The sequence below is a fragment of the Mustelus asterias genome, chromosome 24 (genome assembly GCF_964213995.1).
Source record: "Mustelus asterias chromosome 24, sMusAst1.hap1.1, whole genome shotgun sequence".
Lineage (NCBI taxonomy): Eukaryota > Metazoa > Chordata > Chondrichthyes > Carcharhiniformes > Triakidae > Mustelus > Mustelus asterias.
The window spans coordinates 14,348,413-14,365,761 of record NC_135824.1 but is presented as its reverse complement, the minus strand read 5'-3'; the positions used below and the strand labels follow the sequence as shown (position 1 = coordinate 14,365,761).

The 17,349-nt window shown below is 45.0% G+C and overlaps 1 protein-coding gene across 1 annotated transcript in view; it reads right to left on the bottom strand.

The window, feature by feature from the left end:
* The window catches only part of LOC144511044 (NT-3 growth factor receptor-like), an 826,965-nt gene that overhangs the window by 589,904 nt on the left and 219,712 nt on the right, over positions 1-17,349 (bottom strand). The window contains exons 2-3 of the mRNA XM_078241014.1: positions 15,281-15,355; positions 12,158-12,229 (exon numbers count right to left, since the gene is read on the bottom strand). Coding sequence (XP_078097140.1) covers positions 12,158-12,229; positions 15,281-15,355 — 147 coding nt within the window. The remainder of the gene's footprint in view (positions 1-12,157; positions 12,230-15,280; positions 15,356-17,349) is intronic.

Sequence of the window (17,349 nt, the reverse complement as noted above, 5' to 3'; positions counted from 1 at the left end):
CAATCATAGATAGGTGCAAGTAGACAGATGAAGTAAGTGGACATAACTGGCAGATGGAGCTCAATGTGCGGAATTGAGAGATCATCCAAGCTCGATCAAGAAAAGAGAAAGTGGAACATCTCCTTCATGATGAAAGCTGTGGTGGAACATTTAGATTCGGGGTATCCTGGAATAAGAAAACGTGCGCTCAGGTACAGAAAGTAGTCAAAACAGAAAGGTAAATTCCCTCAGTGTACCCGAACAGGCGCCGGAGTGTGGCGACTGCAGGATTTTCACAATTACTTCATTGCAGTGTTAATGTAAGCCTACTTGTGACACTAATAAACTAAAAGCTGAATGGAAATTTGGTCTTTATCACAAGTAGGTTAGAATAGAAAAGTGAGGTAGTTATGTTTTGATATTGTACGGCTTTGGTCAACTTTGAGAATGCATTTCCTGAATGGATCATTGACCTTGGTGAGATTGCAGTGCAGGTTCCCCAGAATGATGCAGGGCTTGAGGGGTTAAATTGGGAGGCCAGGAATTTTGTAGTTTGTATTTCTTTAGGTTTCAAAGGTGATCCAATCAAGCTATTAAAAATCATAAAGAAATTTGACTGGATGGTTAAAAAGAAACCATTTTCTCTGGCAAGCAAGCGGCATAATCTTAAAATATGAGTCAAGCCACTAAGAAGTGAAGCACTATGTTCTGACACATATGGCATTGGAAATCTGGAATTCTCTTTCCCCAAAGTGGCCATTGATGCTGAGATAATGGAATTTTCAAGACTGAGGTTGATAGAGGTTGGGGCAGCAAAGGGGAGGTGGTGCTGCAGTGGTATTATCGCTGCACTAGTAATCAAATGAGCCAGGCTAATGCTCTGGGGACCCGGGTTCAAATCCTACCATGGCGACATTTGAATTCAATTAAAAACTGGAATGAAGTGTCTAATGGTGACCATGAAACCATTGTCAATTGTCGAGAAAACCCATCTGGTTCACTAATGCCCTTTAGGGAAAGAAATCTGCCATCCTTACCCAGTCTGACCCTTGATCCACATCAATGTGGTTGACTCTCAAATGCCCTCTGACATGGAGTGCAGTTGGGGATCAGCAATAAATGCTGGTCCAGTCAGCGATGCCCATATCTCATAAAATAAATTTTAAAAAAAGAATATGGAGCATAGGTGCGTAAATAAATTTGATATGCAGATCAGTCATGATGTAATAGACTGGCATTCCTCTGTTCCATTGAAACGTAAGCTCTGAGGTATAATGCTCATTCGGGAGCTGGTGCAGACACGATTGGCCAAATGGCCTCCTTCTGCACCTTAACAATTCTGCAATATTAGACAAATATATCAAAGAGATTTCTTCCAAAAATCTGATCAGAGTTTAAAAGAAATTTCAGTATACTTAGGACTATTCATGTTTCAGAAACTGAAGTTTAGTTACAATATGAAGGGCAATGCTATGTATAAATGCCTGAACGGTAAGTGTAAGATCCAAAATGATAAGTTGTAGTTTACACATTCCGCCCCGTTCACAGTTACTCATTGGACACCAAATGGTGCACGATATATAAATAATGCTTGAAGTGCGGTGTAGATCAAAGAACAAAGAACAGTACAGCACTGGAACAGGCCCTTTGGCCCTCCAAGTCTGTGCTGATCATGATGCCTGCCTAAACTAAAACCGGATGCACTTACGGAGTCCATATCCTTCCATTCCCATCCTAGTTATGTATTCATCTAGTTGCCCCTTAAATGCCATTATTGTACCTGCTCCCACCACCTCCCCAGGCAGCGCGTTCCAGACATTCATAAGAACATAAGAACATAAGAACTAGGAGCAGGAGTAGGCCATCTAGCCCCTCGAGCCTGCTCCGCCATTCAATAAGATCATGGCTGATCTTTTTGTGGACTCAGCTCTACTTACCCGCCCGCTCACCATATCCCTTAATTCCTTTACTGTTCAAAAATGTATCTATCCTTGCCTTAAAAACATTCAATGAGGTAGCCTCAACTGCTTCACTGGGCAGGGGATTCCACAGATTCACAACCCTTTGTGTGAAGAAATTCCTCCTCAACTCAGCCCTAAATCTGTTTCCCCTTATTTTGAGGCTATGCTCCCTCGTTCTAGTTTCACCCGCCAGTGGAAACAACGTCCCTGCTTCTATCTTATCTATTCCCTTCATAATCTTATATGTTTCTATAAGATCTCCCCTCATTCTTCTAAATTCCAATGAGTATGGCCCCAGTCTACTCAGTCTCTCCTCATAAGCCAACCCTCTCAACTCCGGAATCAATCTAGCGAATCTCCTCTGCACCCCCTCCAGTGCCAGTATATCCTTTCTCAAGTAAGGAGACCAAAACTGTACACAGTACTCCAGGTGTGGCCTCACCAGCACCTTATACAGCTGCAAAATAATCTCGCTGTTTTTAAACTCCATCCCTCTAGCAATGAAGGACAAAATTCCATTTGCCTTCTTAATTACCTGCTGCACCTGCAAACCAACTCCTTGAGATTCCTGCACAATAACACCCAGGTCCCTCTGCACAGCAGCATGCTGCAATTTTTTTACCATTTACTATTCAGCACCCTCTGTGTAAAAAACTTGCCTTGCATGTTTTCTCTAAACTGTTCCCAACACACTTTAAACCTATGTCCCCTAGTACTTGACTTTTCTACCCTAGGAAAGAACATCTGACTATCCACTCTGTCCATGCCTCTCATCTTAAGCATTGAACCAAATTTACTGTTAAGTGGAGTCAGTAAAATCGGGGTAGGGAGCTGTTCCATCAGCTCCCTGAATTGTATAATTTATAACTCAGGTGTGTGTAGAGATGACACAAGATTCTAAGTGTGTAACAGATTTTATTCACAGTGTTTTGAAATGTCTGCTCCATACTCTTTGAGCTCTTTCTGCAGTTTAGTTACTTATCTCGGAGTCCACACCCAGGCTTAACCAATCAATCACAGTGAGCATCAATAGTAAACAGAAGCCTGGATTTTTGCCATGATGGCGAGACTCTGCTGTGGCAAAAATCCCAGAAGTGGACGAAATTTCTAAGTCTTGCCCCCAAATTCTCCATTTCCTATTTTTGCAGGGGTGGGACTGGAGTTGGTGCATGCACAATTTCTAACTGGCCATTCAAATCGCACCTGAAATGGGCTGTTTAAACTCTAGCTGCATGAATCCCGGAATGCGCAAAGCAGACTAAGTAAGAGGAAGTCTGAACTTGGTGGGTTATTTTGGATAGCTCGGGGTCCCCTTTGGAGATGCAAGGAAACCTTTGGGAGAGGTAAGGCAACCTTTAAGATTGTTAGAATTGAACATGATCATGCATTTTTTTATGTACAAACTCGTAGGAACTGCCAAGCTGTTCAGGAACTGTCAAGCTGTCCAGGAAGAGTCAAACTGTCCAGAAGCTGTCAAGCTGTCCAGGAACTGAAAAAAAAAATTCGATGAGTTGTCTTGGACGGGGTAAGAGCAAAGGTTGGTGGGTGGGGATATGGGGTGGCATAAATGGACACCGAGTTAACATGGGGGTATGAAGGGTCTTCGATGGATGGTTGGAGGGCATAGGTTGGCATAGTGAGTAACAGGGATGATGGGGTGGATGGGGGTATGGTTGGCTAAGGTTGGCATGGATGGGGCATGGGGAGTGAATGAGGGGAGGAGTGAGGACAAGAGGGTTTTTAAAAATTTGAACACTGGCAGAGCACAGAGGCAGCCCTTGCGCCCAGCTCACCTCACACCCGCAAGCCTCTGCACTTGTTGCAGGGTCACCCATCCGGCTCCTATTGAGCCCGTTCCCCCCCTCCCGACCAAAACTCCGACAGGCGGGTGGCCATTTATAAAAGTCAGGTTCGCTAAGCTGGGAAATCAGACTCTACAAACACACCCTGGGGATGGAAACCTGGTAAGAAGTCTCACAACACCAGGTTAAAGTCCAACAGGTTTATTTGGTAGCAAATACCAAGCTGTTCAGTGGTAATTTGCTACCAAATAAACCTGTTGGACTTTAACCTGGTGTTGTGAGACTTCTTACCGTGTTCACCCCAGTCCAACGCCGGCATCTCCACATCATGGAAACCTGGGGCAGGGTCATATCAGCAAGCAAGAACAATTGAACACCACATCCTACGCATCGAGGACATTTTCTGGCAGAGGTGAGATGTGACACGTTGCACTCTCTCGTCAAATGTGGGCAGGCGTATTTAATCGTAGGCATTTAGAGGACATGCTGTTATCCAGAATTGTTACGGGCCACAGAGTCTGGACCAGAGTTTGAAATTTTAAAATGTCAGTTTTGGCAAAACAAACAATGGCAGGACACACAAACTGGCAGCTTTAAAAGATGTTGATACCCATTTCCGCCATCCCTGGGACTGCCAAGGGTCTGCAGTGAATAACCTCCCCCAAGTGAAGTGGGAGTTTCACAGACACAGTAAGCATTTTGATGAACCTTACCCCAAGTGAAGTGCAGGGTCTGGGGACAGGCTATCCAGGATTGGGCAGAGGTTTCCCTGTCATTTTTACACCATTTTTATTTTATTTATTATTATCAAATTAACACTGCAACAAAATTACTGTGAAAATCCCCTAGTCGCCACACTCTGGCGCCTTTTCGGGTACACTGAGGGAGAATTTAGCATGGCCAATGCACCTAACCAGCACGTCTTTCGGACTGTGGGAGGAAACCCACGCAGATACGCGGAGAACATGCAGATTCCAGACAGGGACCAAGGCTGGAATTGAGCCTGGGTCCCTGGCGCTGTGAGGTAGCAGCGCCAACCACTGTGCCACCGTGCTGCCATTGGTTGGAATTGGAGGGAATCAACATCTATTCTGTTCGCACATTTACCAAGCAATTAACCTTGATAAAAGCTGGATATAAATTTTAATTTTAGGTGCAATCTAAATCATGGATTTCAGCTGGCTTTCCTTGTCCCTGGGGAACTGGGGTGTCATCAGATTTCTGTGGTCTACCATCAGCTTGTTTTTACTGTGCTAGTAAACTGTTATTTTCTTTGCATTATTAATAGGAATGTTAATACATTTGTATTATTTTCTCTTGGCTAGCAGACACTGTCTCTCATGAGTTAAGGCAATATTTACAGAGACCTAATTTGACTCTCACTTCTTAGCCATAATTCATTACTAATTGTCACTTCTTTGGATAACCCCAAGGAGAGCGGCTCGAAGAGCATTCATAAGACAGCTTTAGCTCATTGGATAGCACTTCCACCCAAGAGTCAGGTTTTGGGTCCAAGTCCCACACTAGAGACTCAAGTGCAAAAAATCTCAGAGTGGCATGGTGGCACAATGGTTAGCACTACTGCCTCACAGCACCAGGGACCCAGGCTCAATTCCAGCCTTGGGTGACTGTTTGTGTGGAGTTTGCACATTCTCCCCGTGTCTGCGTGGGTTTCCTCCGGGTGCTCCGGTTTCCTCCCACAGTCCAACGATGTGCAGGTTGGGTGGATTAGCCGTGCTAAATTGTTCCTTAGTATCCAAAGATGTGTAGATTAGATGGTATGCCCATGGGAATTGTGTGGGCTATGGGGATAGGGCAGGGGAGAGGACTTGGCTTAGATACTCAGTCGGTGCAGACCCCATGTTGAATGGCCTCTTTTGCACTGTAGGGATTCTAGGATTCTATGACACTCCGGTGCAAAGCAGAGGCAGTGCAGCACTGTCAAAGGTGCCATCTTTTGAGTGAGGGATTAAACTGAGTCTGCCCTCTCAAATATAAGTATAAGATCCCACATTATTTTGAGAAAGAACAAGGGAGTTCTCCCTGGGATCCTGGCCAATATTCACCCCCGAAGCAACATCACGAAAAAAATATTTTATCACCTGGTCATCATCACATTGCTGTTTGTGGGAGCTTGCTGTGCACAAGTAGGGCACCGTGTTTCCTACATTACAATAGAGACTGCACTAGAATAAAATACTTAATTGTCTGTGAGTTTAAGAAGACGCTATTTAAATGCCAGTCCTATTTATAAAATGTGGCGATTGAAGTCAGTGGATGGATGGTTCATCATTCAGATGTGATGAAAACATTCACACACAGTACAGCGTCGCCCAGTGTTCACCAGGTCTCCGAGTTCCTGATGGTAGCTTGGGGCAAGTAATTCAGTGCCCAACACCTTCAACTCTCATTTTCTTGACATAATATTCAACACATAGGAAAACTGTGAAAGTTAGTTATATGTTTAAGTATGCCTTTACGCTAATTAATTCTTAAGTGCTGATCGGCAATCTGCTCTGTGAATTGCAGAAAGCCCCTGTTACACCTGTGCATTTAGGATGTTGCTCAGTGTCTATCTACACTGCACAAGTGCTTGGTGCGCCTCACTCGTGGTATACAGGACAGGTACTTTATACACCAGTCTAACCCTACTGGTGCAGGTCAGTGTAAAGTAAAGTTTATTTATTAGTTATAGGTCGGCTTACATTCACACTGCAATGCAAGTGAAAATCCCCCAGTCGCCTGTTCGGGTACACTGAGGAAGAATTTAACATGGACTAACCAGCACGTTTTTCAGACTGTGGGAGGAAACTGGAGCACCTGGAGGAAACCCATGCAGACATGGGGAGAAGGTGCAAACTCCACACAGACAGTGACCCAAGCCAGGAATCGAACCCGGGTTCCTGGCGCTGTGAGGCAGCAGTGCTAACCACTGTGCCACCATGAGATAATGTATCTATCTCACCTCAAATTGTACAGCCATTGTGTGTACCTGACTAAGCTAATGCTTTTCAGGCACCATGTGTCACTGACTGAACTTCATAGAATCATAGAATCATAGAAACCCTACAGTGCAGAAGGAGGCCATTCGGCCCATCGAGTCTGCACCGACCACAATCCCACCCAGGCCCTACCCCCACATATTTACCCGCTAATCCCACTAACCTACGCATCTCAGGACTCTAAGGGGCAATTTTTAACCTGGCCAATCAACCTAACCCGCACATCTTTGGACTGTGGGAGGAAACCGGAGCACCCGGAGGAAACCCACGCAGACACGAGGAGAATGTGCAAACTCCACACAGACAGTGACCTGAGCCGGGAATCGAACCCAGGACCCTGGAGCTGTGAAGCAGCAGTGCTAACCACTGTGCTACCGTGCTTATATTGTACAGCTCGGTGAATCTAACTGATTTCATACTGTTAACTCGTTTGGTGGTGTAGTGGTATTGTCACTGGATCCAGGCAAGATCTGGGTACCTGGGTTCAAATCCCGTCACAGCAAATGGTGAAATTTGAATTCAATAAAAAAAAATCTGGAGTTAAAAATCTAATGATGACCATGAAACCATTGTCAATTGTTGTAAAAACCTATCTGGTTCACTAAATGTCCTTTAGGGAAGGCAGATTTCCTTCCCTATCTGGTCTGGCCTACATGTGACTCATGATGTGGAGATGCCAGCTTTGGACTAGGGTAAACACAGTAAGAAGTCTCACAACACCAGGTTAAAGTCCAACAGGTTTATTTGGTAGCCCAAGCCACTAGCTTTCGGAGCGCTGCTCCTTCGTCAGGTAAAACGAAGAAGCAGCGCTCCGAAAGCTAGTGGCTTTTGCTACCAAATAAACCTGTTGGACTTTAACCTGGTGTTACATAAGAACATAAGAAATAGGAGCAGAAGTAGGCCATCTAGCCCCTCGAGCCTGCCCCGCCATTCAATAAGATCATGGTTGATCTGATAGTGGTTTAGTTCCACTTACCCACCCGCTCCCCATAACCCTTAATTCCCTTATTGATCAGAAATCTATCTACCTGTGACTTAAACATATTTAACGAGGTAGCCTCCACTGCTTCAATGGGGAGAGAATTCCAGAGATTCACTGCCCTCTGAGAGAAGTTGTTCCTCCTCAACTCTGTCCTAAACGGACTCCCCCTTATTTTGAGGCTGTGTCCTCTAGTTCTTATTTTCTTTATAAGTGGAAAGAATCTCTCTGCCTCTACTGTGTCGAGCCCCTTCATTATCTTATATGTCTCTATAAGATCTCTCCCCTCAGCCTTTTAAACTCCAATGAGTACAGGCCCAATCTACTCAATCTCTCCTCATAAGATAACCCCCTCATCTCCGGTATCAACCTGGTGAACCTTCTCTGTACTCCCTCCAAGGCCAATACATCCTTCCGCAAATAAGGGGACCAAAATTGCACACAGTACTCCAGTTGCGGCCTCACCAGTACCTTGTACAATTGCAGCAAGACCTCCCTGCTTTTATACTTCATCCCCTTCGCGATAAAGGCCAACATTCCATTGGCCTTCTTGATCACCTGCTGTACCTGCAAACTGAGTTTTTGTGGTTCATGCACAAGGACCCCCAGGTCCCTCTGTGTTGTGAGACTTCTTACTGTGTTTACCCCAGTCCAACGCCGGCGTCTCCACATCATGACTACATGTGACTCCACATCCAAAATGGTTCAGTCTCAAATGCCCTCTGAAATGGAGAGCAGTTAAGGAAGGGCAATAAATCACAGAAGGGCGGCACTGTAGCACAGTGGTTAGCACTGCTGCCTCACAGCACCAGGGGCCCGGGTTCGATTCCCGGCTTGGGTCAGTGCGTAGAGTTTGCACATTTTCCCCGTGTCTGCGTGAGTTTCCTCCGGGTGCTCCGGTTTCCTCCCACAGTCCAAAGATGTGCAGGTCAGGTGGATTGGCCAGGCTAAATTACCCCTTAGTGTCAGGGGGACTAGCAGGGTAAATACTTGGGGCTAAGGGGATAGGGACTGGGTGGGATAGTGGTCGGTGCAGACTCGATGGGCCAAATGCACTGTAGGATTCTCTGATTCTATAAATGCTGACCCAGCCAGTGATGCCCACATTCTGTGAACGAATTTTTTAAAAAATCATTGTGAGAATCTGCTGCCTATTTCTTTCCCACTCGCAGTTGAAATGCCAGTTATTGCTTCCACTTTGACCAGTAATACCAGGATTTGAAACAAATCCTCCTGATGGACACAGGAGTAAGCTGGCTACAAAATTATCTACTTCTAATGAAGATACCACGTATTAGTAGTAACTGTAGGAAATAAAACAACATTCACTGATCAGTCCACCCCCAAAGTGTTAGCGTCTTGGTGAGTGTCTGTGGGTCTCAACTACAATTTCAGGGTTAAATGAAATCCCGTGAGGGTTTTTCTTAAATAAATGCACATCTTCATTTGAGCTGAAATGTCTTCTCTTTTGACCCAATTAAATCACGCTACAGCCACTGCATCAGACAGATAATTGAAATCTATGGGCATGTTATCTGAGGATAAATGTCTAGTCTGAAGGGTGGAGTCAATCTGACAGATTACAGAGAGTGTACACCACACGGTGATTGTCACAGATTCAGTCACTGGTATTTTGACAGATAATTAATTTCATTGTTGGAACTGATCAGAGACAGGTTCCAAATTAACAGAGGAAATCACAAAGCTTGATGGATTCAACCCTAATTATAAATCATGACCTCATTGCAAAAGAACAGTTGTGTTCTACATTGTTCATTCCAAAAAAAAAGCCCTGATTATATGACACAGATTATATTCTACTTGTGAGTATGGAACAGTAATAGAATGTAGCCTTGACAGGCAGCTCATGGCTTGTTCCCATATCCTGATCCATGATGACAGTCACTGGATCACCTTGAGCTCCATGTGGCTGTTCCCAATGCATGCATTATTTGATAATGTCTCTACCTGTGGCTGCACCCGTTTCAATCCCGCTGTCAAATAATTGGCAGAAATGCACATTAAGGAAATATTTTTAAAGTTTATTTATTAGTGTCACAAGTAGGCTTACATTAACACTGCAATGGAGTTACTGTGAAAATCCCCTAGTCGCCACAATCCGGTGCCTGTTTGGGCACACTGAGGGACAATTTAGCATGGCCAATGCACCTAATCAGCACATCTTTCGGATTTTGGAGGAAACCCACGCAGGCACGGGAAGAACGTGCAGTCTCCACACAGAGTGACCCAAGCCGGGAATTGAACCCGGGTCCTTGGCACTCTGAGGCAGCAGTGCTAACCACTGTGGCACCGTGGCTGCCTCTGGGGCGGGATTCTCCGATCTCATCCATGCCCATCCCGGTTTAAGTGAGAACGGAGAATTTGGCATTCCAGCCAAAACTCCATTCGCTCTCAGAGACACTGGAGAATCCCAGCCGCGAACGAGGGCAGAGATTTTCGGAGATGATTTCATTCCCTTTGAGGTTTTGTGGTTCTGTTGGTTTTCCTCATCTGCCCCATTATATATTTTCTAAATCAAGAAATGGGCAAGCGACCTACTTCCTGGGCAGAATTTTCCTGTCCCGCCCACCACCGGAATTGTAGCGGGTGGGGGGCGGGCCATGCAAATGTCTGTTGACTTCGGGTGGGATTTTCCGGTCTTGGGGTGGGCGTGGCTGGAAAATCTCACCCCCCCTGTCTCTGATCAGTTCTGCGTTACTACTCCAAAATCCAACCCTACTTCCCCAAGTCCAACAAACTGCCTTCTCCCAGCTCCTGTCAAGGAACTCTGCTAAACACTTGCTTACCATATATAACAAGACGGTTGTGATTGATGCAGCAAATAAGATGGTGGGGTTTTTTTGCCAGTAATGAAGGATGTCCAAAATGGGACAAATCTCATAATAATAGCAAATGACTGCGGATGCTGGAATCGGAAACCAAAAGAGAAAATGCTGGAAAATCTCAGCGGGTCTGGCAGCATCTGTATGGAGAGACAAGAGCTGTTTCGAGTCCAGGTGACCCTTTGTCAAAGCTAAAAGGCATAGAAAGTGGGAGATATTTATACTGCAGGTATAAATCTCACGGTGTACCTGTCCTGGATAGGTGACAAAGGCAGACTAACAAAGCTATTGGGCGGGATTTTACAGCCTTCCTCGTCCCGAAATAGTAAAATCCCACCCAAGGTCAACAGACCTTTCCGTGTTCCACCCCTCACCCGCTCCGATTCCCGAGGCAGGCGGGGTGGTAGAATTCCGGTCACTGTGTCCATATGGAGTGGGAAGGCCTCTGGTGACAGATACGCTTCCCACTACATGCTGCTGCTCTCGTTAGCTGCCGTAAGGAGAAAGCAGTTTGGTCAGAAACTCATTTTAATCAATAACAGGGAGCTGCGAACAGTACAACTTGCCAAGGGAAAGCAGCAGCCATTACTGTCAGAGTGAAAGAACCAGAATCCTTTCTGCACAACTCCTACCCAGAAAGATGCAGGATTCAAAGAGAAAATGAATATTCCATTTCACAGCACAGTCCTAGCCTCACTGTATACATAATTTTAGAAAATTGAATCTATCTGATCTATCCATCCCTTGCGATTAAGTCACCCTTCTTAAAAACACAGCAGATTAGAATAGAATCCCTACAGTGCAGAAGGAGGTCATTCGGCCCATCGAGCCTGCACTGAGAACAATCCCACACAGGCCCTATCCTCAAAACCCCATGCATTTAACCCTAGCTAGTCCTCCTGACACTGAGGGGCAATTTTGCATGGCCAATCTTTGGACTGTAGGAGGAAACCGGAGGAAACCCACGCAGACATGGGGAGAACGTGCAAACTCCACACAGACAGTGACCCAAGCTGGGAAACGAACCCGGGTCCCTGGCGCTGTGAGGCAGCAGTGCTAATCACTGTGCCACCGTGCCACCCAAAAGATCCTCTCAGGTTAAGGATTGCACCATCTTTCCTCATCCTTTCTCTTCTTCTTATTGCAAAGAAATGAAAGACTATCAACACCTGGCTTTTTAAATTCAGCTTGAACATCTCCCCTGGCAGAAGTGTGAACTGTTCACGTCGTCATAACCTCTCTCATGACAGTGCAGTTGCCTGCGGAATATCTACAAGTCAGAGTTGTCCTGTCGTTCATAAATAAACAATATTCCATTATCCCTCTCATTGGTATTTTCTTCCGACTGTGCAAACAGACCTGTAAAACCACCGAGGTCTTTTCTTCACAAATCTTACCGAGCTTGTTCAAACTCCGTGAGGATGTTTATTTAACAAAAAAAAAGAAGAAATAAGATTCTGGGGCCACTGCTGTTTTCGGTCCCTCGAGTAATGTATGGTAGAACAGTGTAATCTTTATTACCTCAGCATCTGAATTTAAACACTCAGCTCCTAACCCTCTATAAACCCAATCTAAGCTTGGGATGACTTACATGTAGTGAAGGTGAGGATTTTTGGCAAATGCTCGTGGAGCGATCGACCGGAGTCCTGAATTTATGATTGTCCTGGAAATGAGAACAAATGCAGGAGGTTACAAGTACTGCGTGCTCATAACTGTGATTTATTACACAGCCGATCAGATGGGTGGATTGGATAAGCCCTCAATTCATGGTCATTTGTATTCTGTACAAATTAAACAGTGGCGGGGACAGTCAGACAACCAAAAAGAAAACAACTACCAACGTTTATTAAAAATGGAAAGTACCTTTTGATGCCTTCAGATCAAAGAGATGAATAGATTCTTTGTTCAGTTTTTCTCCTGACACATTACACTGACAGGCATCTTAGATTAAGATTAGTACACATTCCACGTAGCTGAAATGAGCCATCGAGCTCTCAGTGAAAAGCAAGGGGAGTGAGGCCATGGCTGCATCAGAGCACCATGTCTCCTAGTACATCACATTATGCAACGCACATTGATTATTTAATACTTTCTGCATTCATTCCAGGCAATATTTTGCAGAAAGAGGTTTTGGGCATGCTGGAGTGAGGCACTTGTCCATCTTATTGACAATTAAGTATGCACGGGCAGTGGGTGACTACAGACTTAAAGCAACATTAGAGTTTAATATCCGCTTTACAGTCATGGATTTTAGGGTTCTACAGTTACAGGCCCACCGAAAGGCATTGTCAACTTCCACATCTTGACAGGTCGTTGAACTGGTATCCAACAATGTGTGTGTGAACCCCTCCACCCCCACTCTCAGCAAATATATATAGAATGTAGAATCCTACAGTGCAGAAGGAGGCCATTCAGCCCATCGCGTCTGCACCAACCACAATCCCACCCAGGCCCTATCTCTTATTACCCCATGCATTTACCCAAGCTAGTCCCCCTGACACTAAACGGCAATGTACTATGGCCAATCAACCTAACCTGCACATCTTTGGACATATGTGATGTATGAAGAAACTCCCAATTCAAGTCTTGCTCCACTTACTACAAACCTGAACAAAACAAGGCCGAGGAGTTAAAGTCAAACAAAAACAGAAAATGCTGAAAAATCTCAGCAGGTCTGACAGCATCTGTGGGGAGAAAATGGAGTCAACGTTTCGAGTCTAGATGACCTTTCGCCATCTAGTCATCTAGACACAAAACATTGGCTTTATTCTCTCCCCAAAGATGCTGTCAGACCTCTGAGATTTTCCAGCATTTTCTCTTTTTGTTTCAGATTCCAGCATCTGCAGTATTTTGCTTTTATCTTCGAGTTAAAGTCAATGTTTGGCCCAGGTTTGATCAAGCCAAAAGCTTCAGGAAGGCCTGAATATGGAAGCCAGATCTGTGCTCAGTTGCACTCAAAATTCTAGGGCCAGATTTTTGCATTTCCCTTCCGACCCCTGGCAGGTTCTGAGGCAGTGGGGGATGGGGAGAATGGAGATGGGGAGAAGTTTAGAAGAATGAGAGATGATTCCATTGAAACATAGAATCCTTGAGGTTGTCAGGATAGATGTTGGGACAACGATTCCCCTGGCTGGGGAGTTGAGGTCCAGCAGACCACAATCTCCGAATAAGGAGTCAGCTATTTAGGAGTGAGATGAAGAGAAATTTATTTATTCAAATGGATGGGAACCTTTGGAATTCTCTACCCCAGTATGCCATGGATGCTTAGTCCAGTGAGTATATTCAAAGATGGAGAATAATTAGGGATGAGCAACAAATGATGTCCTTGCCAGTGACACTCCCAACCCATGTTAGAGTAAAAAAATAGATTCTTGTGCACTATGGGAATGAAAGGGATATTGGGAAGTTGTAGCTGAGGTACAGGAATATTCCTGGTCGTACTGAATACTCAACAATTGCCCCGTCATGGAGAGGTGGGACTAGAAAATGCGACAAGCCATGCAAAAGTCAGCTGACTTTGAGGGGAGTGGAAACTCCCATAGTCGGAACATTTCACCCACTGTCTGTGCAGCACTGAGTTGCTGGTTACATTCTACGTATCACATTGTTTTGTTGATTACAATGCTCCGGACTTCAGCAGTCAACAGTAAAGAAGGGAATCTTGGCTGCTAGCCACATAGAAAGCCGCATTGAGCGTCCAGCAATCTCTCTGGCGAGAAACGTAATTCTCCTGATGGGCAATTCTCTATCTCAGAGGGATTGACGATCAGCTGCAGTGATGTCAGGCAGCCAATCATATCAAAGAATTCTCACAGGGCGCCAACAGGGAATTATATTCAATAAACCGATGGCTTTGTTAAAAAAAAACTTGAAGAGCAAAATAAAGATTGGGGCAAATACTGAGGCTCAGCTTGCAGCTAAGAGATTTCAAGAAGGAATTAGATAAAGCTCTTGGGGCTAAAGGGATCAAGGGATATGGGGGGAAGGGAGGGATCAGGATATTGAATCTGATGATCAGCCATGATCAAAATGAATGGTGGAGCAGGCTGAAGGGCCAAATGGCCTACTCCTGCTTATAGTTTCCATGTTTCTATGTTAAGTTTTCAGGGCCAGATGAGTTGTTGGGTACTATTCAGATCGCCAATAAAAACCCCACACTAAATAAGGCTTAACTCTTAATGGAGATTCTAACAGCAATATAAGAGTGGAAAAGGGGAAGATCCAAGAAAACACAGAGCAGTAACTCTGATGGGGAGGTGATGGTGTAGTGGTATTGTCACTGGACTAGTAATCCAGGAACCCAGGGTAGTGCTCAGGGGATTCGAATCCCACCACGGCAGATGGTGAAATTTGAATTCAGTAAAAATCTGGAATTAAAGCTCTAATGATGACCATGGAACCATTGTTGATTGTCGTAAAAAAAAAATCAGGTTCACTGATGTCCTTTAGGGAAAGAAACCTGCCATCCTTATCTGGTCTGGCCTACATGTGACTCCAGATCCACAGCAATGTGGTTGACTCTTAAAAATGGCCACTTAGATCAAGGGCAACTAGGAATGGCAATAAATTCTGGCCCAGCCAGCAATGACCGTGTCCCATGAATGAATAGGAAAAAAAAACCCCGATTCACAATTAATGTCACTGTTTAACAGCGAACATCACTTGACTAATGCAATCTTTTGACAAAACATCTCTGTGTTTCTCATTTACTTACAGATTCTGTAGTCCAATGTAAGGTTCCATGTCAAAAGCATTCAATGTTTGAAGGCTCTTCTGATTCTCGATGTGTCTGTAAAACAGTCAATAAATAGAGTCGATTACTTTCTGGGACAATTCCCAAGTTGAATCTCTCCTATGTGCATTGTGCAATTGCACTGTACCTTAACAATTACATTGGTGCCGTGTAGGTGAGTCCTGGCCTTGCATACACACAGTGGTTCTAATTTTCCAGAGATAGCATTGTTCTGCAGTATTTTGTTGCCGGGAAAATCATAGAATCATAGAATTTGTACAGTGCAGAAGAGGCCATTCAGCCCATCGAGTCTGCAACGATTCTCTGACAGAGTATCTTACCTAGGCCCTCTCCCCCGCCTTATCCCCATAACCCTACACATTTCTCATGGCTATCGGGGGAACCTATCCTGTCAACCTCCTTGAGGGGAGGCGATGGCCTAATTGTATTATCGCGAAGCTATTAATCCAGAAACTCAGCTAATGTTCTGGGGAACCAGGTTTGAATCCCGCCACGGCAGATGTTGGAATTTGAAGTCAATTAAATATACCTGGAATTAAGAATCTACTAATGAAACCATTGTCGATTGTCAGAAAAACCCATCTGGTTCACTAATGTCTTTTCGGAAGGAAATCTGCCATCCTTACCCGGTCTGGCCTACATGTGACTCCAGAGCCACAGCAATGTGGTTGACTCTCAACTGCCCCTCTGAAATGGCTAAGTGAGCCATTCAGTTCAAGGGCAATTAGGGATGGTCAATAAATGCTGGCCAGCCAGCGACGCCCATGTCCCACAAATGAATTTTTAAAAATCTAACCTACACATCTGGGGACACTAAGGGACAATTTAGCATGGCCAATCCACCTAACCTACACATCTTTGGACCGTGGGAGGAAACCGGAGCACCTAGAGGAAACCCACATAGACCCGGGGAGAATGTGTAAACTCCACACAGACAGTTAGCCGAGGCTGGAATTGAACCCAGGTCCCTGGTGTTGTGAGGCTGCAGTTCTAACCACTGTGCCACTGTGCCACCCTAATTGTGCAAACAGACTGATAGTCTAAACTCACTTCCTGTCAGAAAACTTGACAAATTCTGACTTGTCATCGACTTTTGATTAAAATGATGAACCTAAATGAATGTTCTCTTTGTGGCCCAGTGGGCCAGCTCTCACTGCACAGATTCACAGGTATGTCTCTATCATTTATTCAATTCACATCGCAAATTGGGGCACTTGGGTGAAAGGCTGGGGTCACCGTCAGACTGGTGAAACAATCTGATGTGCACATTCTGGAGTCTGAATTGAGTATTGGGCTTCAGCAGGGGAATGTGAAGCCAGCAGCAATTAAATGCCTTCTGATAGCTGAGGGAGTTGCTCCGGAGAGCTGCTGTCTCCTTGAAGATGTTGATTGTCTCACAGACTTGACACGCCATTTCATTGGGGGAAACTGAAGAAGATGTTTCACGCGAACATATCCCTTGATGAGGCTTCAAGGAAAAGGCAGCTCAATGGCCCAGAATTTCTTGAGGTCCTGCACCAAGTATGCCACTGAGTGGCAAAGAACAAACAAAGAATAAAGGAAAGTACAGCACAGGAACAGGCCCTTCAGCCCACCAAGCCTGCGCCGTTCACGTTGTCCTATCTAACCCTCTCTTCCCCATCTGATCTTGTGTCTATCCAGGTAAGTCTTAAATGTCACTGCGTCAACCACTTCACTTGGCAGTGCATTCCAGGCCCCTACCACCCTCTGCGTAAAAAACCTCCCCCGCGCATCTCTTCTGAACATTTCCCCCCTTACCTTGAACGTGTGCCCTCTTGTAATTGTCCTTTCTGCCCGAGGAAAAAGCTTCCAACTGTTCACCTTATCTATGCCCCTCATAATTTTATAAACCTCTATCAGGTTGCCCCTCAGCCTCACCTAAGGAAGGTATTATGGAGTAAGTGGCGTTTGTTATCTCATAGAATCCCTACAGTGCAGAAGAGGCCATTCGACCCTTCAAGTCTGCACCAACTCTGTGACGTCTCATGCAGGCTCTTCCCCCAACCCTA